At 44.0% G+C, this 23574-nt stretch overlaps 1 protein-coding gene across 6 annotated transcripts in view; it reads left to right on the top strand.

Annotated features, from left to right (window-relative positions):
• The window catches only part of KLHL29 (kelch like family member 29), a 374292-nt gene that overhangs the window by 86343 nt on the left and 264375 nt on the right, over window positions 1-23574 (top strand). For 3 of the 6 annotated variants that reach the window (XM_064508354.1, XM_064508358.1, XM_064508353.1), the window contains one exon: window positions 22241-22378. The exons of the other annotated variants lie outside the window; for them this stretch is intronic. In XM_064508354.1, coding sequence (XP_064364424.1) covers window positions 22241-22378 — 138 coding nt within the window. The remainder of the gene's footprint in view (window positions 1-22240; window positions 22379-23574) is intronic. 6 annotated transcript variants of the gene reach the window in all.

Genomic DNA, 23574 nt, shown 5'->3' with positions numbered 1-23574 from the left:
TATTTCCAAGACCTATTTGTACATTCTGACTCCTCTCCGTATAATAGGATTACACATTTCTTATCGCAACTGCAAACTGGATGTGTGCCAGCCATAAACTGTGCACAGTGTAACAATATGATTGCAGGCAATTTCTCCCCCTTCTCTCCTCTTTCTCTCACTCCTTCCTATTCTGCGTTAAGAAAAAGAAAACACATTAGACTGTGTAGGATGAATCATAGAGCATCTCTTAAAACACTACTCCAGCCTGGTATGTAGAAGCAAAACCACTTGACCAGTGGAAACTAATTACAGAGAAGAAGTGTGCCTTACGGGAACAGACCCTGATGGTTGAAGTGTTTCCTTCATGCATATATTTGAAATTGGGAGGGGGGATTAAGGTTCAGTTGCTTTGAGGGAATCTTCATCTCTTCATGCAGCAAATGTGGGAGTGATACCTGTGGCTGAAGGACTGTGGATGGACACACGTTGCATTGGGTCACTGTTTTACTTAACATGTGGGTTTGGTTTACGTAGTGCTCTAGAAGTACCTGTCTGCTCGGCAGTGCACTGGGATGTAATATGTTAAACAGGTAAAATGTTTTGGCTGGAGGTAACATAAAACAGTTGCAGGAGGGGGGAAAGCTAAACATCTGATGACTACCTTTAGATAGGTTAGAAAAGAAAAAAGTCAAATGATCCCCCCCACACACATGTTGATAGTACACATAATCAGAAGTGAGTCTTTTATTGTTCTTACCATTAATGTTCATGCAGCCATCTGCAGAGGCATGTGTACTCCTGAAATCTGGCAAGATTTCAGCATAGTTTAGTGAGAAGACCCAGATCGCCCCTCTGTGGCTTCCATACAGAGCAGATTCTCGACAGCCATTCCGTGATTTTTGACGTTTGGTCTGGGGAAGTGCAGTAGCTGCTGGGGTGACCTGCCATAGCCTCTTGGAAGGTTCAGCCTCTGTTGAGCATGGGCAGGGTTGTGAACGCATGTGGCAATGTTAATGGCATTTGAGAGCTGCTGTACATCTCAAGGCTGGAAAAATAAAAATATCTTTGTCATTTGCTAACTTCCATTTCTGAAATAAGTTCTTACAGTGTAAGAGGCGAGACCGTCTTCTTTGTCTTGCTGTTTGGACTGGCTTATAAATTACAGTCAGAAAAAGAATATTTCTAAATAGGTCTGTTCCTCCATCCAATTACCATAATTTTGGAAGGAGAAAGCTTTGAAAATGACTGCTGCATTACGTCAGCTATGAGGCATTGTGTTTGTCCTGGATCCCTCTTTCCATGCTTCTCTCCCTTCCTGAAGCAAATGCGAGCTTAAGAAACACGTGTGCAGGCCTGCTGCAGAGGCTGGTCTGCACGTCCTGCCTCACGCCGGGCGAGCAGACTGCTGTGCCGGGTGCAGGAACCGTCCGAATCCGGGAACGCACTGTGCTGTCTCTTCCCTTGCCCACAGAAGGCAGGGCGAAAATGGTCTGCACTCATGAAGTGCATTTATTGAAGAAATGCTTTTCTAGGTGTGTCATGTAGAAGAGGACTCTGTTCTTGAACTCATCAGGGAAAACTCAAGTCAAAGCTATGCTCACCACAACCCCGCAGGCGTAGGGGACTTCTTGGCCAGGACTTCTGCTCTATTCTTGGCCCACAGGCACATACTAGCTTTGGTAAGGGAGTGATGGGAAGAGACTCAGTGACTGCAAACACGTCAGACTTGTCAAGTTTTATGAGTCACCAGTTTGTGGAGGGGTTTTTGTGGAGGAAGGGAGAAGGCTAACATAGCCTGAACCAGCTCTTTATGGGGGGAGTATGTAAATCTTCCAAATCCCCCCCTCCCCACCAAGCATTAACTACATTTTATCTTTTTGAGCTTATTTGAAATAATTCTGTATGTAGTTGAAATTCTAGTCACACGTACATAAGGTTTCTCTAAACTTTTAATGTGCTAGGCTCCAATTATATGTGCTGTTGAGTTCTGCACACTAAATATGCTTATTTCAGTAATTGATTCTAAAGGTATAGGTGTGAGATAGATAGATATATTTAGTCTGTAAATTGTATGTAGAAATTGGCAAAAGTCATCTGCATTTATTTCAGTATTCAAACGCCGTTTCATTCATTTATTTTTAAAGCATGGGAAATGAGTGTTTAAAAACTCCTACCACCAACAGAAAACAGTTAGTGCAAAATTATATTGTGAATTGAATGTACAAGTTAGGAAATTAAAAGTTCCTGCAACAAATGCAGCTCTGTCGTGTTACAGGTATACTGCAACATAAAATTCTCAGCCTCTATAACAATATTGAATTCTGCATATGTGCAAGATGGTTGAGTGGTTATGAGAATTACAGCCTTGTTTTTCCTGACTAGTTCATTTAAATTCTCAGCCTTAATGTTCTGTTAACCTTCCATTTTCTTGCTAATCTACATTTGGAAAATAAACAAAATACAAACCTGAGGTATCTTGCAACTCGAAGTGATGTATAGCTGGAAGGAGAAGAGGGAACATAAGATTGCATCAAGCTTTTTGTGGCTTCACTGGTGCCAGATCCTTGGCTGCAGATGTTAATGTGAAGCCAGTCTTTGCCTTTATGGAAACTAGCCATGAACCTGTTGGATCTGGTCTCCCTGAGATGGGAAAGGGGAGCTTTTTGCAGCTGTTAGTCAACTGGAGAGTCTGTGAAGAGGTTGCCTACCTCCGAGACATCGGAGCTCAGGCGGGCCTGGGGCCTAGGAGAACCGGGGTGGACAGAGAAGATGGGTCTGTGGCATCCTAAGGAGGTGGGATCCATGCAGTGTCTGCCCCTTCCCACCTGGAAGCCCAAGGTGCTTTTGGTCTGCATCTTTGCTGCAGATACACTCGTGTCTCGTTAACCAAACATACGCTGGAATAGCCATCTGTAACATGGCACATTTTCACAGGTGTGGTATTCACTCAAGTAGGATGTGGACACCTCTGAGGGCTCCTTCCCTGGTTCCCAGAGCTACAGTAGATCAAACCACTCTGAATACCATTGCAGGAAACGTAGCCCCTCTTTTCTGGGCACGTGCCTGGAAGTAATACTTGCTTTGGTGAGGTGTACAATTTCCCACTTATATCAAAACCCACAAGCAGAACTGAAGTGGGGATGCAGCTTGCAGTCGGTTCTGAACGTTGGTCGCCTTTTGTGCGGCATCAAGCTGTGCGCAGTGCTAGACAGCTGAGAGCCAAGGAAGAGAAAGTATTCAAAGCGGCTACTGCTACCTAGTAGTAGCTACTGGGAGATGGAGAAATGATCTTGCAAAATACCTTTTAGTCATATTTCGTATGCAATGCAACATTGGCCCCTTTTCTAAATCTCTTCTGGTTAAACACCTCCATCATGTCTTAGGCAACTGCTGGAAATCCTACCAAAAAAACCCAAACAAACAAACTGAGAATAACCAAATCTTAAGTTGTAGCAGCTGAACCTGTTTCAAATAAATCACAAAAGCTATTGTTTACAGTAAGTGTTATCTGATTGCTGGCAGAACTTGTGTTTATTGCTTTTGTGTATTACAGTCTCTTGTAATTTGGACAGCCAAAAATTGTATTCCTTTTTCCTTTGTACAGAGAGATATGTAAGTAGTCAGGTGTCTGTAATTACACTTAGTGGGCTTGGAGAGCATATGAAACACAAAATAAAATTGCTTGGTTTTAATCTGAAGTACCATCACATCAAATTTTCTCCTTTTTTTTACATATCTTGGAACAAATATTTTTCTCTTTCTTTGAGTAATATTGGAGGACATTTAGGGACTATCACAAAGGTACTTTTTGTGCAGGCAGACTGTTCTCATGTACTGGATGTTTTGAAATGTATGTGTTGAAAGTCATTGGGTACTTATTGTACTGGTGATCACAAAGGAGAGCTATAAAGCACCCTGACAAGTGTCAGTGAATTTCAGTACAGTAATTGGGTCTTTTTCCCACTCTGATTAAAAAGTCAACAAGCTAACTGAGTATGGATCTTACACTTTACTTTCCCCATTTCTGTCACTCTTCTTTAGAGCCCATTTCATTCTTTCTACATGAGTAATGAAGAACAGAAAATCTCAAATTTTGTATAAAGTCCCAAACTGTGGCTGTAAAGTTGCAGCAGATATCTTCCCCTGTATATTTTGGGTGTTCTTGGCATCATGTCTTCATTGTTTATTTACACTTTGTAATCCATTTTTTCTCTGGAGTTAGAGTAATATTATAGGTGCATTATATTAATATATAAAATATATATATTTAATATATAAAAACATTATTTACACTTTTTGGTTTGTCAGTTAATATCACGCTTAATACTTTCAGAGCACTCTACAACCCAATCTCCCTAGCAATCTTGAAAGTTAAGAATAGGCAAGTATGATCCACTGCAAATATGTTTTAATTTGATATTAACTGAACCTCACTGCTGCTCCTATTCTGATTTTGTGTCATGGTGATACTGGCTGAAACTGGGAGAGAGCAGCGTTTCCGTTGTCTGCCTCAGGCACGTTTGTACTGTCTAGGCCCAGTGGAGTGAAACCAGGAGAATTTGAGGTGAAACTCGAATGAGAGCTTCCTGGTGTTGGCTGGCAAAAATGGTTTTAGCTATCGGTAGCCCCCTCCGCATTGCAATTTCTGCAATACCAGGAACCAGGGAGCAGCTGCTCAGTGGTTACTCGCCAGAAGAGGTTTTGATTTGTGATTTTCATGTGTTAAAGCCATGTCTGTACTGGAGATGTTTCCATGAGTCAAGATTTTCCTCCACATACTTTCATGACCCAAGTTCATTTTTGACTCTGAATACTTCATCACAGTATGAGCTTTGGGTCATTGTCAAAGCTCCTCTTCAAAGGACAGATTTTCATGGAACTTTACCTGATTGCTTACTGTTTTATAGATGTTTATGTAGAAGGAGCGTGTTTGATGTAAGTTGACTGAATGCTGGATTTGTGAAACGGTTTTACCAATAGGCATTCTTCAGACTCACACTTTTCTTGTAGTAACACAGATTATATTGAATAAATGGAACAACTCTGCTGGATCACTCAAAATGTACTGGGATGTCCAAGGGCAAAAGGAGCAAGTTGGGCTATTAACTAACAAGGAATACTATCCTACTTATGTCTTTAGAAATTGCAACTGCTTCTCTTCCAACCAAAAATAATGGTCTAGAATGGATACATGATGCAATGATATTATCCACCATGATACAATGATCTTATCCACTCATCTGGAGGGAATTCACTTCACAGATGCTTATACAGCTTGTCATGCCGTAAAAGTGAGACAGTGTTTGGCGGATAGGATTTAAAAAATGACGGTCTGCTCTAAAAGACATTACAGGGAAGTCAAGAAATGTAAGCTCGCAAGGGACCGCGTGTATCCAGTGTCTTACAGATGTGGTTCAGGGAAACCCACAAACATGCGCTGTGTTCCTCTCTCCATACCACAAGGTACTCAGCACCTCCACTCGCTCTGTGTGAACGCGAAGCCTAAAAGCTAAATTACAGTGTGCTCTAGTGGCGGAGGAGGAGGAGGATTAATGGGCATTTTGCATTGCCGGGTCTTGAGGTTCCTATAATGGCAGCGAGCTGACCAGAGGTCCCCCCAGGGGATACCCGGGCTGCTGTAAGCTGCTTTATTTTTTGTCTTCTGGTGAACTGAAGAGCAGGCTTCCACCTCTGCTATTCTCCTTTCTTTAAGTATTAAGGACAGGTATTCCTTCACTTTTCAATTTAAATTAGAAGCCTTGCATAATTTCTTAGGATATAAGAAAATGTCTGCTTTCCACTTTGAAAGCCTAGATTAGAAAAGTCATTTAAAAACTTCTCCTAAGTCACGTTGCCTAAAAAAGCTCTTCCACCGTTTGTTTGCTTCAGGACTTCTGCATCTTTGTTTCTACCTCTGATTTGTGTAATTGACCTGCAAGGGCAGAATTCAGCCATAGCTGTGAGTGTCTCACCGCGCTGGGATGCTTGCTGCTGACAGCTCGCTGTGTGAAACCTGTAGCAGTAATTTCTCACGCTGTAGACAAGGAGTAAATGACTGAAAAGCAAACAGAGTAGTAAAGCACAGTGAAAGAGACACTAATTTCATTTTTCTGAAAATGCATCATCATTCCCACTTCACAGATAAGGGAGAACAGATGCTCACTGTCTATAGAAAGCACAACCATCTATTTAATTGTCTTCGTATTGGGAGCATTGTTTGGAAATGTTGGCCATTTGTGACGTATTTTTGAGGCCAAAGGAAGACTTGTTTCACAGATGGCTATCAGCGGCTCCAGAATGCTTTTCTGTGTTGCACAATCCTGCTTGTTGAGCCTGGGTAAGGTCTATCTGCTGAGACTATTGTGGAGCTAGTCCATGATGTGTGGGCTGCACTTGCTGATTGGTTAGCAGTCACCACAGGCCACAAGTCTAAAATCTAGGCATCAGTAAAAATATAAATATTCCTGGGATCCTAGATGGCCTGTTTGACTACACTGTGAATAAGACCATTCTTCTAAGGTATTTCCATTATTTCTATATAGTACAGTCACCAAGGTTTTTCTGAGGTGGAAAAAAAAAATTCACCCAATGGATATGGTTGCTATATATGTTCAAGATATGTATACTTAAAAAAAAAAAATCATTCTCCTTTTACTGCTAGGGCAGCTGGAAGTTTAGAAAAGGCACACGTGTAAAAGTTATGGCAAATGGGCCACCAGGTTATGTGGCATGCCTAGAATCCTTGTCCAACACATGGAGAGATTTAGGTTTCATGGAATGAGATCCAAGCAGACAGCATGTTGAGCAGAGGAAGCCAGCATACAGGGTAAGCAGCTGCCTTTCACTAGTTGATAGGAAAGTCTGAATATAGCATTAAGTTTACTCATCCCATCCTCCCAATTGTTAAAAACAATGCCAACAGCTGAAGCAAAGAGGATGACAGATGGTTGATGGGTAAAGGTAAAAATTGGAGGCAGCAGTGGAGTTTAGGAGTTCAGAAAAGTTTAGTTACTTGGCACCTGTTCAGGTTTTACTTGCATTGCAATGGTAGAGTTGAGAACCTCCATTCTTTCTGTGCCTAGCACTAAACACACACCGAGAGTCAAGGAGAACTCATGGCAGGCCTGGGAAAGAGGAGGTGACCTCGGTGCCTTAGCTGATCTGCTCCAAGCAGGTAGAGGGAAGCTCTGCATGTGCCGAAGCTGGTGGGGGAGCTCCCCTGGAGTCCAGGCAAGGCCAGGGTGTCCCCAGAGCCCACGCGATGCTCCCAGCTATGCCCAGGCCCCATGCTCCTGTCGCAGACTGCTGGAGCAGCCCTTTGGATGTTTTCCGTGATCTGAAGCAGTGTTTTCCCTAGGCCTGCGCGCTTTCCCTTTTGTACAGGTCTCTGCTTCCTTGCCTGAGGAGCAGTCGCAGACATCTATTTCCCTCATCCTTTCTGAGCCCTTTTCTAAGCTTCCTTCCCTCCACAAGTCTTTGATATATTCCCTTCCCTTCCTGATCTGAAGACGGTAAGCACAGCAGGTGAGGAGTGTTAGTGCTGCATCTGCTGCTAATTGGGCTCAGAGGCTCATTCAGAGAGTGCTGGCAAGTGATGTACTGAGCTAATCAGGAGCTGGGCTTTGCCGGAGAACGTCCATATGATGGAGGGTAAGCGGAGATTTGTATGTCGGCTTTTAAAATTGGAGCTCGCCAAAATGAGCCTGGCTGCTGCTTTCTGTTGTTGGTCTCCCCGTGGCCCTTGTTTACCTGGGGTGTCCTGGTGCCTCTACTTGTCCCTGCAGCACCCCATGAGCGGGGCCACCGTCCCCATCTGCAAGATAATGGCTGGAGGCGCGGACTTCAGGGAAGCGGCTACGCAGCGTGCTGGAGTCCGCAGCAGTGCTGGCTTAAGCAAATTCCTGGCTGTAGGTTGCCCCGATCAGCAGCAGGTGAAGTGCTGACATATGTTCCCTTCTGCTGCCCCTGCTATGAGGGCGGTAATCCCTGCAAAGGGGGCTGCAGAGGGAGGTGCGAAGGGAAGTAGCATCTTAAATAGCAGCAACTGCCTCTGTCATACCTCAGCTGTCGTGACCAAAGCTGCTCTTCCACGTGAGTTTGGCAGCGATGTTGGCTTTGCGACCTTGCGCCTAGCTGCTGAGCCAGCCCCTGTGCTACCACAGCCTTCCTGGTCCTCTCCCCCGCTCCATCGGTTTTGCTGCTGGAGCTGGTTGTGGGTCCTTTAAACAATCCAAAGTAAAAAGCCCCCCTGACGCACAGCTTGCTTTTAACCCCTTTCAGTTCAGTAATTCAATTTACAACATAGTGCCTGTGGGCTTCTAGGGCAACCCAAGTGTGGAGACAGCCAAAGACAGGCAGGGGGAAGGCAAGAACTTCCCAGGCTGGCTTTGCTCCTGAAGGCAAGGTGTCGGGTAACTGCAGCTGAAGTGCTTTTGCCTGAGATCATATGAGAGCACTTGGCAGAGCAAAGAACTGAACTGGGTCTCCCCAGATCCAGGTTACCACCTTAACCCCAGGACTGGTTTTCTTCCAGCACTTCAAAATGGTCTGAATCTCCCCTGAGGTACTTTGTGAGAGCTCTTTAGGCAAAGGTTTTGCTCTACGAAAATGTGACTGTTTGCTTTGTAAGGGGAAGCTCTTGTTCCTCTTTCCTTTCTGATGTATCCCTTCTGTTCTTGGCTTGCTATCTTGATGATATCACTCACCATGCTTTGGGCAAAAGCTGTTCTCCCTGTGCTCCGGGAGCCAGGAGGAGCAGCTGCCGCGCTGACACTGATCTCTCGTTCTTCCCACACTCCTGTGGCATGCCAATGGGAGCGAGGACCAAGCGGACACGTGGAGAACACATACTAAAAAGCAACTTTGCTGTGTCATTCTTGAGTCGTGCAAGCCAAGAAGTGGCTCACGAGTGTTTATTGAGAAAGAATCCGGAGTTTGTACGGCATGTCCTGGGAATTGATGGTAATTGGGTATCGAGTACGCCTAGGCTATCTGTCAAAACCACCTGTGTCAGAGAAGATGGAAGTCTTTGCTAGCTGGTGGCTTTTCTGTGACATGGTACAGGAAATGAGTTGCCCTACCTTCTGCCATAGAAGATGCCCACATTGTAAGTATGGCTATGACAGCGCCGTTTTGGTTATCTTCATGCAAACAGTACGAGCAGTTTATTTCCAGTGCCTTCCTTATAGGCAGGTTCCTTCAGTTGGGTATGGACTAGTTCCTTCTAGAGGACTGCTGTCTGTTTGTGTCTTTTCTGCTTAACTCTTAAATTGTGTGTGGAGATGCATAAGCTTGCTCATCTCCTCTGCTTTTATGATCTCTTCCAGTGATGCTATCTCATTCCTGTAAAAAGAATAGTAATTGCTTCTGCACTGTCCACAACTCAATCGTGCAGGCGCCTTGGTAATTTATCCCATGCATGCATCTAGTATTCACTTCAGCAGTCTTCCATAATTGACAATTAATTTGTGGATCCTTTTCCGTGCTGTTCTTTCACCTTGAGTGCTAGCCGTGCTGGATCTCTGCCATCTCATATTTCTTGGAGAAAGTGACTGTGGCTTCTTGTCTACAATATATGACTTGAAATCAGTGCAACTTGTTGAAGATATCTGCAAAAAAACAGTATGCCTTGGAGTTGCATTTAAAAAGGTGGAATAATTGTTGGAGAATATTTTAAAAAGACCAAAGAGAAAGTAAAAAAATCTTGATCTTTCTAGAGAAATTCTGGTGGGAGGAACTTACCAAATGACAGAATTAGTCATTGCCTTTGTCACAACCACTGCATTCTTCATTCTTTCATTGTATGAAATGGGAGTGATATAAACCATTTTCAGGGGTGCCTTTATGTCCATCCCATTCAAATGTATGAAATTCCACTCCGGTGGTGCTTTGATTTCTAACCTTTAAAAGTTACGAGCTGTGACAGAAGAAAATTATAAACTCCCATTTGTTTTGTATGCTTGTATGGGGAAATTCTGTCTCAGTCCAAGCACCATCAAGCTTACTGTGCCTTAAACTGATTTATGAAGCCTTTTCCTTGATTTGCCAGCAGCTGGTATATGTAAGTCCAAATTCGGTTACCACACCTGCAGTAAATCAGGAATATATAAATATTTCCTAACTTGGGAGAAAGTCCATTAGTGGTTGAATTAAACCTTTAAAAGACTCTTACTTCCTGAGTGTTAGGGTACTATAACTTTTATGTGTGATTTTAACGTGTTCTGAAGTGTTAGGCCGACTGCAAAGAGCCACTGAGTATGTAGGTGACAGTTGTTAATGTATTTTAGGAACAGTTTGCTTCTAATAAAAAGGGCTCTGTCATGTAAATGTTGATATATCAGCTCTAATGAGGGGTTATAAAGGAGCAAGAAGTCAGTGACTTGGTATGGTTAGTTGTTTTCTTAACGTAAGAGACTGTCTGTACTTTTGCAATACCATTTAGACTGTAGTTTCATCAAGGATAAGGACAAAGCCTTTGAGAATGACAGGAGAAATGAGCCAGTATTTGTTAAGAAATGTTCACCTCCTTCTTCTTCCCTGCTTAGTCAAAGGCATCTGCACTGAGAGTGTAGGGTCACCCACAAGTCCTTTGCTCTCCTAGCCTCAAATGGGGCAGATGCCCATGTGCACGGCCATGCTCTGATCTGAATTATCCAAGCGCTTGAGAGCATCTTATTGCAGCAGAAGGACTCCTGCAGTGGAGTGGGCTGGCTTTTTGCGGTGGTAAATTAGGCCAGGCGCACACACCGCCCCATTAGATCTGCCATCTAAGCTGCTCGTTCGAGCATTGCCGTTTCATTAAGATGAGCCAGCTGGCTTAAACAATTCAAGCACAGTAAGTCTTGGATAACCCGTGTAATTTTGCTGGTGTTCTGTTGGCCGTATGGATGCTCCTTGCATGAACCACTGGGACAGTGGTGAAATTTGGAGGTCTGTCTTACAGTTTTGTCTTCTTTCTACTCCTGTAATACCCTCTGTCTTTCCTTCTCTCCGGCACCTCCCAAAATACATTTCAGCCAAGAGATCTGAGTGGTACAGAGAAGTAAACAAGTTGCACCACTACACTAAATTGCTTTCTCACCCCTTTCCTCCTCAAAAGCACAGGAGGGAATAGAAGAGGAAGATTAGTTGTGTCAGAGCTCCATCCTGGTGCCGTTCCCATGCCATGTATTGCTCTGAGCTGAGCATCTCTGCTTTGTCTGGGATAAATAAGAGTGAAACTCTGTCTCAATTTTCTCTGCGGTTTCTCCCACTTGCATTCATTTTAAAATTTCATTTCTCTCTCTCATTATTGGGAGGTCTGCTGTTCAGTGCCCAAGGGAGTCACGTAAAACATTTTTATTTACTTTTGGTTTGGTTTGGTTCTACTTTTAACTTTCTCTCTTCTTCAAGTTTTTTTTTGTTTTCTTTTCTTTTCCAGTGACTTTGGGAGGGTGGGTGGGGAGAGGAGAGACCGAAGGAGTAACATTTTTACCGCATGTGAGACTCCTTCAAATATAAATCCATCTCCTTCAGCGTTAGATTTCTGATAACTCTTTCCCTGTAAAGTCATGATGCTTTTTGCTTCCTATCTTCACCACTGGTGATATCCTTCATCTCAAAATCATTTAAATGGAAAGATGCGTACTGGGAGTTGCAAAACTTTCTGAAATATGGAAAAATGGATTAGTTGGCAATTCAAGGATACCAGTCAAGCCAAAGGCTTTGGCAGCAGCAGTAGTTTAAAGACTCCCACCCTTTTTCTGTGCATTCATTCTCCCTGCAGCCAAAGCAGAAGGCAGTTTTCAGTTGTGCTGATGCCGTTGTTTGAGGGACATACTATGAACCAGATTATCTACTGGTCTGTGCTAAAAATAATCCTACAACAAATGGAGGAGGGAGGAGTGATGGGTTGTTTTTCTAAGCGCCTCCATTCACCGCTTTGTGGGGTGGCCCCACAGAGGGTCACAGCAGCTCAGTCCCAGGGACAACGCGCTGAGAGGCAAGGACAGGAGCAAGAGTAGAGTTTGGGAGGGCAGGAACTCCATAAACTGACTTTGCCCCAGAAATGATGTCCTCCAGCCTAGCAGGTGGGTCCTGATGCATCTTGCTGCAAAGGTGTTTTCAGATGTTTTCACCCTGCATTTATAGGGTGGCTGCTGCTCTTGTCGCAGCACCCATCGTGGTATCTCAGTGCCTGCCCACCCCTCGCTGATACGTTAACGCAAGCCCGTCTTTGCTAGCGGTTTGCCTGCGAGCTGTGGTTGCTGCGGCTCAGGCACGCGTCCCGTTCTGCCACCGCTGATCCGAGAGTAGTAACCTTCGCAGAAGGGCAGAGCAGTAACGTACTAAACCACAGCCACTAAATCTGCGAGAGCACATCTGTCAAAACACCCAAATGTAACAGGCAGTATAGTTTCCCCTTCTGCAACGTTACTCAGAAGGCACATCAGGTAATGCAGAAGTCGCACAGGGCCCTTCAAACCGATGACTAAAAGGGCTCGGGGGGAGGATGAGCAGGTATGTCCACACCTACGTGGCAGATGAGTGCAGATGAGTTTGTGGAGGAGGGTCATGAGAGCGAGATGCTCTCTGACTGCCTGTGATGGGAGAACCATGGGCAAACCAAGCGTTCGGGGTTAGCAGACCACTGGACTGTCTAAACACTCTTAAGGGGCAAAGTTCAATGAGCTTTCACTCCAAAGAGCCTTATCAGTATATAATACTAATCCTATGTATCGGTACTCCAGCCTGACACAGGTACTGTGAAGGAGATTTTGGTGACGTACATTGCCCTTACCAGTTTAGCAAAGCCAATAAAATGCTGGTAGAGTTGATAGGCGAAAATACTGTCTGAAATCATACCCATGCAATCATGCTGCTCTTCTGATTCACGGGAACGTGTCTTTGCCCTAGGCAGATATCAATAGTCAGCATGCAGTGAACTCTAATATTGAAATTACTGCCCAGTTATTTTTGAACCTGTTGACCATTTTAAGTGTTTGGTTTTTGCATTTGGTGGGGGAGGGTCTTAGCAGTGGCCGTCGTGCCTTGAACTTGAAGGTGCTTAGTGCTTAGACACTGCGTGCTTAGTGCTTAGGCACTGCCTGCTTGTGGCTTTTGGGGTGCTGTGCCAGGCTCGTTTGTAGAGGATGGTACACAGCATGCAGTCAAACTGTAGTAGGTCAAATTTCAACTCTTCCAGCCTCTGCAGTATCATCTTATTTTTAATTTTAAAGCACATGGGAGAGGCAGGAGGAACTCATCTTAAAATATTCACAGATACTTAGATGCACAGTAGGGTTGTAGCAGAGATTTGCCTTATCGTTCCCTTTCTAAGCAAAGAAATAGAAAAATTCTGCAGGTCACTCAAATCCCCGCTCAGAAAACAGCGGATTTATTGTGGCTGTAGACATCCTGCTGTTAGGGTTGCTGGGAAGGCGAAGGCCCAAGGTTCCTATTCATGCACAGTCTTTCTTTCTTTTCTTCTGCTGCTGCTTCTTTTTCCCTTTTCCCTTTATGTTTTGCTACCATGCTCTTGCCCCCCCCCCCCCCCCGCAACCGTGTGCGTCTCTCCATCTCTGCACATTGTGTTGGTTTTCCCCCGCTGTGCCACTCTCCTGCGCGCCGTGGCAGCGGCAAAGGGAAATCGACTGAAATGCTGATCTCCGAAGCACTGGCACACAGTGCTTTAGAGATTAGGATTTGAGTGCATTATACTCGGCTGCTAGCAGAGCAGAGCCATGTGACAAGGCAGCACAAAGCGGGAGCCCAGGCTCCTGACGCGCAGCTTTAGCCCCCATCCCTCTGGGCAAAGCGCTTCGCGCTTCTCTTTCTGCATAGCGTGTCGGTGAGCGTATGCACAGAGCGGCTTGAGGCTGGAGTTTGCTGAGCAGGTGAAGAGGGATATCCAGGGGCAGGTGGAGAGACTTCTCATCCAAACCATGTCTATTATTAAGGAAAAGTTCGTATTACAGGAAAGTTTTTATGGCAAGACTTTTCTGACCTAGTCTCCTTTTATGTGCATCCTCATCCTTTCTTTCCCTTTGCTGTATTTAGCATTTTTATTTTCCCAGAAGCTAAAGAAGATAGATTTTTTTGCTCTTCCTCTTATAGACTTGCAGTCGCAGTTGCCTTTCTTTTTCATATTGCTGCTGTCACAATTTGCTCTAGATCCCGGTCCCTTCTCAGGTTTGTGGACGATACACTTCGGGAAATGCAGTCTAGCCTTCCCGCTTGTCCGGTTTCCAAACTAGCCTGGCTGGGTTTTGCTGTGCGCTTGCCTATTGTCCCCGGAGCTACTGCGTGTGCGCAGGTGAGCGTGCAAGTACCCACCAGCCGCTTTTCTAAGGTGGACCAGGCTGGGGGTTTTTTTGTACTTCAAAGAAGGCAATGCTAATTAAAGCCCTCGGCTAGTGTCTGCTCTTCACTGAGTTTGAAAGGATCATTACTTAACGACTTGCTGTCCTTTTAAAAACGTGGTAACCTCTAATATCTTTATCAAATATCAGATAATCACACATTTTTTTTGGTGTAGAGTTTTCCCATTGGCTTAAGGCCACTTAGCTATATAAATATTAACACTTCCTATTACTAGGTTTAAATCCTATTTAAAAGTGTTTCTCTTCTATATTCAGTAGGGAAAGAAATAATATCAGGTACTAGAATAAATCCTCTCTTCCGGAACAATGAAATATTTCTCCGGCACAGGCTGAGGTTTGTGCTGCATGCAGATGTCAGCGAGCATCTGTCTCTCTCCAGGTCTTGCTCTGTTCGGAAAGTCTTACTGCTGTTTTGTCTCTGCATCCCAGTTTTCCTGCTCCTCGGCACTATGCTTCGTTCTTCTTCCCTCTCATTTTCTCGTAACTATGTCTGTTAGCACTGCTTTCTTTTCCTTTCTGGCTTTCTCATTTTCCCTATGTCCTTTCTCCCCTTATGTCTTCTGTTTTTATTCTTTGGCCTTGACCTGACCTTCAAGCCAGAAAGAGTTTTCTCTGCTTTGAAAATGACCAGTTCTTGGACCTGGCTCTTTTGGCCCTCTTTCTTCTCTGACCTTTCTTTTGTAACACGTTCTCTGATCACTGTTTTACTCTGTAGCGTATGTTTCTTTCCTGCATATTTTGTTATTTAAACTTCCCTTGCATCTTCTGTTCTGTTTTTCTCCTTTTTGCTTGACATACCCTCCCCTTCTCAGTCATGCCTAACCTGATTTTCACCTTTTTTCTTTCCTTCTACCCTGTTGCTGAAGCCACATGACCCAAACCTCAGATCCCCCACTGGGTTCTTGCTCTTCATGTTCTTTGAATCTACTGACTGGTCCCTCAAAAATTCACTTTTTCTTCTCATGTGGTTGAGAGCTTTCAGTGGTCTCTAGTAACCTCTCTCAAATTCAAGGTCTAGGCCACTTCACTGACAAATCAGAGAGGATTTTACCCAGCTGTATTGCATGCTCTGCTTTCTAATATCTTCTCCCAACTTTTTTCCTTCTTTCTCCACTCCTGAATTTGCTTCCACGTATTGTCATCTTTGAACCTCTGTTTTCTGTCTCTTTTTTCCATATATAGATGCATTCTGGTGGCTTTGCAGCATCCCACACCTGTCCATTTGTACCTCTGTTTTTCATTTCCCCTCTTAAATGTGAGATGTTAGCAGCCAGCAAGAGCCAAATTAACTTTGTCGCTTGAGGTTTGCCTTTGGATTCGTGCTGGGTGGCATTTCCACTCAGCCAGAGCTTTCCTCACCAAAATCTCCTGTGGGCTTCCCTGAGAAAGCCGGAGAGCTGAGATATTCCTGATGAGCCATGTGGACCGTTGCATCCCCCATCCATGAGGCTACAGGATGGCCTGTTACACACATCCCCTCTTTCATAATTTGGAAGCCGGGAGCCAACCTGCTGCACGCAGGGCTGCTCTTGAGCCGCTGTCACTGTCCGCGATCTTCTCTCTGTCCTCTCCTGTCCCTCTGGACTCTGGCTGTGAATGGCCTCATCCACTCATCTCCTCTGTTTGAGGAGATCCTGAAAGAGCAGCCATAGGAGGGGAAGCAAGACAAGCGAGAGCAAAATACCAGCAGTGTTAAAGTGACAGGAAGGTCAAGAAAAGTATGGATGAATTACAGCCTTTCAGCCGTAGCCAGGCAAAGTGCATGGGAGACTGAGAGGTGCTTCTCCAGAGCGCAGAGGGAGAAGGCAGGTCAGAGAGCTTTCAGCAAGTGCTTTAACTTGTAAAAAGGAATAATACACATATAATAGAATTGCACAATGGAAAATTGCAGAACTGGAATTGTGCAACTGAGGTTTTCCACAAACCTAAGCGTGGTACAAAGGGAAATCAAATTAAAACAGTGCTTTTCACCAAAGGAAGCTTGTTCTAGGCTAACAGGACCCATGTGAGAGGTTGCTCCCCTGAGGAACTGTCTAGTGACAGCAGAAACACAGCTTACATTAGCAGTCAGTTGTCTTGGGCACTGCCTATTTTGTAGGAGTTAGTAGCCTTTCCCAGCTCTCATGTACAGCGCCTGTCCCGGCTGCATCTTGACACTGTGTTCACTGTCTCTCATGCTGTATTTTGCATGAGAAGGAATGGGGACCCTGATGGTTGAGGCCCATTAGTGGCTGGCATCGGCACGATGCTCCTGCCCCATGGTTCAGATGCCGCTGGGAGCCGCTGGTTGCTGCTGTCGAACATGATGCCACTGATGACGCGTTTGGAAGGCGTGATAGTGAAGGTTGATGTTGAAACTTCTCTTTCCTAATAAAAAGATAGGAAGGAGGTGGGGAAGACTTGCCATTGAGAAATTCTTACTCTTGGCAAACCCTAGCAGCCTGCACTTTGGGCTGCTGTGGGGGCCTGGAGCTGGCATACCCCTTGCTGTGGGGGAAAGGGAGAAAGGGAGGAACAGGGCCTTCGTGTGCTCCCCGTTGGCTCGGCTCGCGCAGGGCTCCATCGGGCGTGCGGCGGCAGAAATCCTCAGCGATGCCCCACGTCATGCAAAATCAACTCCAAAAACGACTTGCATGATGGTGCGGGTGGGAGAGACGGTGCTCACCTTCTCCAGCAGCTGATGCCCGTAAACCTGTGAGTCAGGAGATGGCTGCTCCCTGCAGTGCATGAAGGGGTGTGGAGAAGGTAGAGCTGCTGGCACGCCTGTCACCCGGTGCCGGTTTCCCTTAGGCTTTTCCTCTGTGCCAGATTTTTCCAGCTAGGCTAGAAAGTGCCAGATCGCCAGGCGATCCTGGAGCAGCCGCGCTGCAAGTGTGTGACGTGCTGGTTTGAGCATCCCGGGAGACCTTCTCGTTACTCGGCAGCTGGCAGGTCAGCTGGACTCTGGAGCTAGACGACTGCAGATCATATCTGTAAGCTGACGTTCATGTTTATTCACATACACGGAATCATCCTTCTTTTTTTTCCCCTTTTTTTCCTTTTCTTTTCCCCCCGAAAGAGAAGTCTCTGTTTGCTCTGCATCTGACACATAGCAGCACTGATTTGATGTAAGGAAGCTGTTTCCAGCGACGAGTCTCCTGCAAGAGTCCCAGGTGATGCCTTATTGCAGGATCCTATTGCCCTTAGTAGTGGGCATGCATGTGAAGGTATTAATATACCCCCACAAAGTAGATTTATACTTTCTAATAACTGATTCTGGTTGTAGGAATAACTATTTTTATTATTTTTAGTTTTACTCATGTCATATATGCACACACACACTTGCACATATATAGTAAAATAATCTCTGCCTAGAAAATTACATTGCAGAGGGACATCTCCAATGGTTATTTTTCTACTTCATCTTAAAACAAACGCTTTAAGCTGCTGGCCCTTGTTAGAAAACCTCATGAACATCAAGTGCAGATTGAGACATCCGATCTCTGTTAAGTCACTGTCTTAGCATGCTTTAGCTGTGGGCACTGCAGTGGTGGCCGCCACAGGTCTCACTGCTTGTTTTCTCATATATTTGTGCTTCAAAGTTATATTTTTTGTTGTTTTTTTTTGTTTTTTTCCCTTTTGGAAGAGACTGACTGTATCGCTGCTGTTTGGCCCTTATTGCAGTGGATGATGAACACAAACCTATTAAATAATGAAATGTGAGATTCCCTATCAGATAACCTCGTGCTGCTAATTCTGGGGTGAGCGAGACAGTGAGGTCATGAGCGTGGATTATAAGGAAATGCCAGGGAATAAGCAGGGAGGCAGCTTTCTGCAGCCTCGGTGAGTTTAGTCTTGAACAAAATGTACAGACAGAAACGTACATTTTCGGGACTGCTTAAAAAAAAAAAGAAGAAGAAGAAAAACAACTACAAGGTGGAAAACTGGCTACCCACAAGCCTTCAAATACAGCCTGGAGGGAATCAAATCCAGGCAACAGGGATGGGGTCAGAGCTGCTCTTAACGTCATTTTCCCCTTTGTAATTTCTGAGAGTTGGGCATTTTTTTAAAAAACTTTTTTATGTTTCTGTGCAGACACTACATTACATTGGCATTGATTCACCAAGTTTATTTGTCAGCAGTAAAATGAATGAAATTCTAGAGGTACAATTTCGACCAGCTGCTGCTGTTTACTAGTGAGACTACCAGTGACCCTTAACATCTATAAATACTTTACTGTGAATTAAAAGCAGTGAACTCTCCAGTAGTTTTTCTCTTACTCATGTTTCCTAGATTTTTTTTTGCTCTTCCTTTTTTTTTTTTTTTTAGTTTTTTTTTTAGTTTTCACTGTTTCCCCTCCACAGCTTTAAATACAGCCAACCATTAAGAGGAAAATACAGTTTCTAGTGAACTGTAGTTTTGGTCATTTGTTAAAGGACTCACCAAGTTGTTGAACCATATGAAGATTTTTCTGTGCATGTCGTGCTGACTTTTGGCAATAGCCTCGTAAAGTGAAAATTCAGATTTAAAAATACCTGATCGTTATTTCTAGCTCTCATCAGTTCATCGTTCTTATCAAAGCGACAGTTGTTTGTCCTCATTAATTAGCTACGATTGTTACTCGGGAACGTGGAGCTCATGTCTCCAAGCTCCTGCTGCCAGTGTGCAGGTGACAAATGTCACCTTCTCGCTGCGGCGACCCTCGACGGCTTGCCCAGCCCTACACATCTAAAAACTGGTTTCTGATGCTGGAAGTACTGCTGGGTTGAGCAAAAGCTCTGGCAAAAAGGAAGTTTTGGTGCCGTTCGTAAGGAAGAAAAGCAGCTAGGTGGGGGTGGTTGCTCCGCGTGGGTCGGTAAAGGGGTTTGAAGGGACATCTCCCACCTCTCGGGAGACTGCTGAAAGCACCAGTCTCTGTCGAGCTCTCCTGGAAAAGTCAGTGGTGTTTCGGCATTTCTTGGCTCAGACTCTCCTCCCCAGCCATCAGGTCCTGATGAAGCAGCCAGATCGGGGCTTCAGCTGCTTTTTGATCCCCGGCAATGGAGAGTTTTCATCTCCCATCTTTCATCACCATTTCTGTTTTTCCAGGAGGTCGTTGTTACTTTTTTTTTTTTTTTTTTTTTTTTTTTCTTCTCTGCACCTTCCTACAGGGAAATTTTCCCAGCTGCAGCTTTTTTTTCACCAAAACGCACATATCTCGCTCACTGGAAGTCGTGTTTTTGCAGCAGGGTGTCAGCGGTCACTGAACTTGCGTTTGGCGTCCGCTCTCGTGAGCGGCCGCGCGGCATCAGGAAACTGGATTTAGAGGTTGAATTTACAGCCTATTTACTAGTTGCATACATTAAAAAATATAAAGACTACTTCCAAAGTTTGCCTTAATTCTTGTGTCCTAAGTACAGTGAGAAGATGTTTCTTTCCAAGATGCTTTTTGCAGCGTTGCGGAGAGGACAAAGAGACGGTAGGCTCCTGCGACTTTAGCCGAGACGCTTATTACTGTTTGCGTCTGTTGTTTTAAAATAGGAAATTAATTCTAAGCTATTTTGCCTAAATGGCTAAGCTTTGTCTTTTTACCTGCAATTAAAAAAAAAAAATCAACGTTCATCGAAGGGAAAGAAGATAATTATATAGTGAAATTGTTGCTATTCTCCTCTTTTAAAGACAAAGAGAAATCCAGCAGAACAGATGCGAATCTGCAGACCTGTAGTATTTAAGAGTAATTGCTCTATGCAGTAGAAGCTAGGATTGCTTCCCCCCCCCCCCCAATAATTTCAGTGTAGTTTTGCTTGTCCTTTCCAGGGCTGCAGTGCTTTTTCATAAGCTGGGCCCTGTTTCCCAGGCTCGATTAATCCTTTTTTTTGGAAGTGGCGTGCTTTTATTCCCTGCGTTGTTATCGCAGCAGGAGGAAGAGGAAATGTGTGATGATTGAAGAATTTGAGCGTTTATGTATGCCACACGTGAAGTTAGGGATCCCATGGGATTTGTTTGTGTTCTTGTATATGTGTGGATGAACATCTGTGGAATGACAGCCTAACAACTTCCTTCTGACATTATAAAGGGGCTGTAATGGTACTATACTTTTTCTTTTTTAGTTAGCTTTTTTGTGTTAACTCTTTCATTTCCCCGTCGATTCCAAGCCTTATTTGCACCATCAATCAATGAGAAGGTTGCACCGCCTCGGAGTCAATTAGACCTGGAAACCAAAATTAATAATGTCAGAATACGCAGCCCTGATCTTCAGGTAACAAGGGTCTAAATTTGCGCTCCTGCCCTATTATTCCCTCTGCTAAGTTGCTTGCTCGCTGCATGATTTTTTTTTTTCCTTTTTTCCTTCCTCTTCTGATCTCCTCCTTCATGTTCTGTTTGCTGTTCGGCAGGAACCACGTTGCAGTTAGTCTAATTGACAATTATGTCTCAACAGCCTGAAGAAGCGAAGGTGACTACACCTCTCTGCTTTGTGTCTGATGGGGATAGGTGTAAGCCAAGGAGAGTACAGAGCTGTTAAAAATTCGCCGTGAGATTTTCCGGGTTGGATGGTTAGCGCCCAGCAGTGCAGGGCTGGGTAGAGCTCCTGGGGCACCACATCTGGTTGCTGCTGGTGGGTCTCAGTCCTGTACTAAACTGTTCAAATGCCGTTTTACAGCTTGGTTTGCTCTTCAACTCAGTGTTTGCAGTACTCACATGGGCATGAATGTATCATGTATAAATTTCAAACAGGGAGTGTGAAGTAGGGTGGTTAGCAGGTATCTGCGTTAGCTTCCCAGTAGGAACAGTAAAGACCAAAAAAACCAAAAACAAAACAAAACCACCCCGGCAAAAAACCTCACAATCTACTTTTGAGGGCCTGATCCAAATCCCAAAGCACAAACCTAATCAACTTCCTAATGATTAGAAAGCCTAATATACTCGCCTGGTAATCTCTGCTGCAAACCCTTAATTTCTCTCTGAGCTGTAGCAGATCTCTTAGAACATTAACTTGCCTTGATTTACAAATTTGGAGGGATCAAAAATCCACACCATCCTTATGTGTGTCCCCCCCCCCCCCCAGTGGTTAATTACCCCTGGAAACCAACCAATGGCTAATGTGTATTAACCATTTCTCTCTCTCTAAGTTTAATTTTATCTTCCTGTTGAATCTTCTTCAGCTAGATTAACGGGCTATCTTTATAGATGGTGATCAACTCCCCTATTAACCTTCTTTTGGATAAGATAGATTGAGTTTCTTAAGTCTCTCATTTATAAAGCAAGTTTTCTGGACATTTGTTGATTTTGTTTTCTGAATACTTCTCGATTCAATTTCCTGCTCTAAAGCGGAGACACCAGGACTGGCTTTATTAATTCTCTGCACTTTTCCTATATACTAAAGGATTATATTCAACCTCATAGCTACAACATTGCACAGAAATCTAATGCTCGGTTGGTAATTTATGATAACCACTTCTTAGCAATGGTGTATTGATTTCCTTACCCTGTTCTAAGGAGGGGGAAAAAAATAAAAAAAGAGTAGCTAAAATATTAGAAATCTCCTACCATGACAGCTCTGTTTAATATTGAGCATAACTGTATAAGCTCTTAAGATCCGTCTGATAAAAAGTTGGTAGAAACTTTGAAAAACACGTAATAGCTTCCAAGTAAATAGTAGAATACCCAGAACTGTTCCTTCTTAGATTAGGCAGTTCAGCTCCTGCATTTGAGAAATATGTGTTTATACTAAAAATCCTACCATAATTTTCTGCTTGGGGAATTGAGACTTGCTAACAAAGTTTAGTATGCAAAGCTGAAAATCTACATTTAAAAGCCCTTTTTTATGCTAAGACACAAAAAATTAGCAATTCTTAATAAGTAGATGTATAATTTTAACTAAAAAAAAAAAAAGCACAAACTGTATAAATTTTATATGCAGTAATCATTCTCCTTAACAGTACCACGGAGGCAACCCGAAGGTCTCTTTGAGGACCGATGTGTCCGTCTCCGGAACGGCACCCAGCAAGCCAGCGCGACTCCCTAGGACAGGCACTACGGAAACACCTTGTCTATTTGAAACGCTATGGGGAATGAAGGTGGGCAGCATGTTATTATCCACATCGAAATTTGGCCAAGATACCTAGGGTTAGGTATCTGCTACCTAAGAGTTAGGCTGCTGCTCCTGGGATACGTGCCACCAGCCTGGCCACGGCGTTCAGGATCTCTGCTTGACCACTCGTCTGAAAGTGGTTGGTGGCCGAGTCCTTGCTAGGACAGAGAGCCACGTCAGCAGCTTGCATGCTCCACCTTGCAGTTCATTGCCTTAAAGCTTCCACTGGAAAGCTATTCCCCTCTTCTCTTGTCTAGTAGTAAAAAACCGTTCCTTGATTTCCAGCCAAACTCCACTCAGGGCACGTTTGCACCAATATTTGGCAATGTTATTTTCCAGTATTTCTTGTAACTTAGTGCTGGGTGCCTCAATTCTAGGTTACTTGCATCGTGAAGCAAAATACTATGTATGGTAACTCTTAACCAGATTTACGCCTGCAGTGAATACTCAAAATAGAGTCAGGAATACCTAATACTCAGTTTTATAATGAAAAACTTTTCGTTTTCGTTAGAGTGGAAGCTACTGCAGTTTTAAGTAGCAGCGTTGGTACCATAGCGTGCTTGTTCTGACTGCTTGAGTCACTGAAGGCTAGCACTCTGGAGCAATCTGTAATTCTGCTTTTTAAGGCTGAGTATCTCCTTGCTGGAGTTCTTGGATTTTAATGTCCCTCTGTGGCCCTAAGGGAGGCAGACATCCATTTCACACTGAGCTTTATCATAAGACGTTACCTAAACATTTGATTCAAAGGCTAAACTTGTTTTATGGTACGGTGTTTCCTTTGCTCTTCTAGGGGTAAAAGCTGCTTAGGTAATCTTGTGTTGCTGCTCAGCCCAGGTTAAAACCCCAACACTTCTTGCACGGTGCTGAGCAAGACTGCAAATACAACAGTACCTTTGCAATAAAATAAACCAGGTGTTCGGATACTTAACCCTAAAAATACGTGCATCAAAGTATCATGAATATGGGATAGATGCTCATCTTTTTTGTGATTAACACAAATGCTAACATCCCCCGGTTAGGATTGGATTAAGCCTTGAAATTTGGTCCTAGGTGTGAGTTTCGTGTTTTCATTTATTTTATTTTTTTTTCCCCCAGAATTCTGGATTTGTTCTCCACTGATTAGCGCTATCCCAGAAGTTTTATTAAGCACTTGTGCTAGAAGATTATTTAAGAATACTCCTG

This window comes from Dromaius novaehollandiae, chromosome 3, assembly GCF_036370855.1.
Source record: "Dromaius novaehollandiae isolate bDroNov1 chromosome 3, bDroNov1.hap1, whole genome shotgun sequence".
NCBI lineage: Eukaryota > Metazoa > Chordata > Aves > Casuariiformes > Dromaiidae > Dromaius > Dromaius novaehollandiae.
The sequence above is the reverse complement of the archived record's forward strand: the minus strand, read 5'-3'. Positions and strand labels throughout refer to the sequence as shown.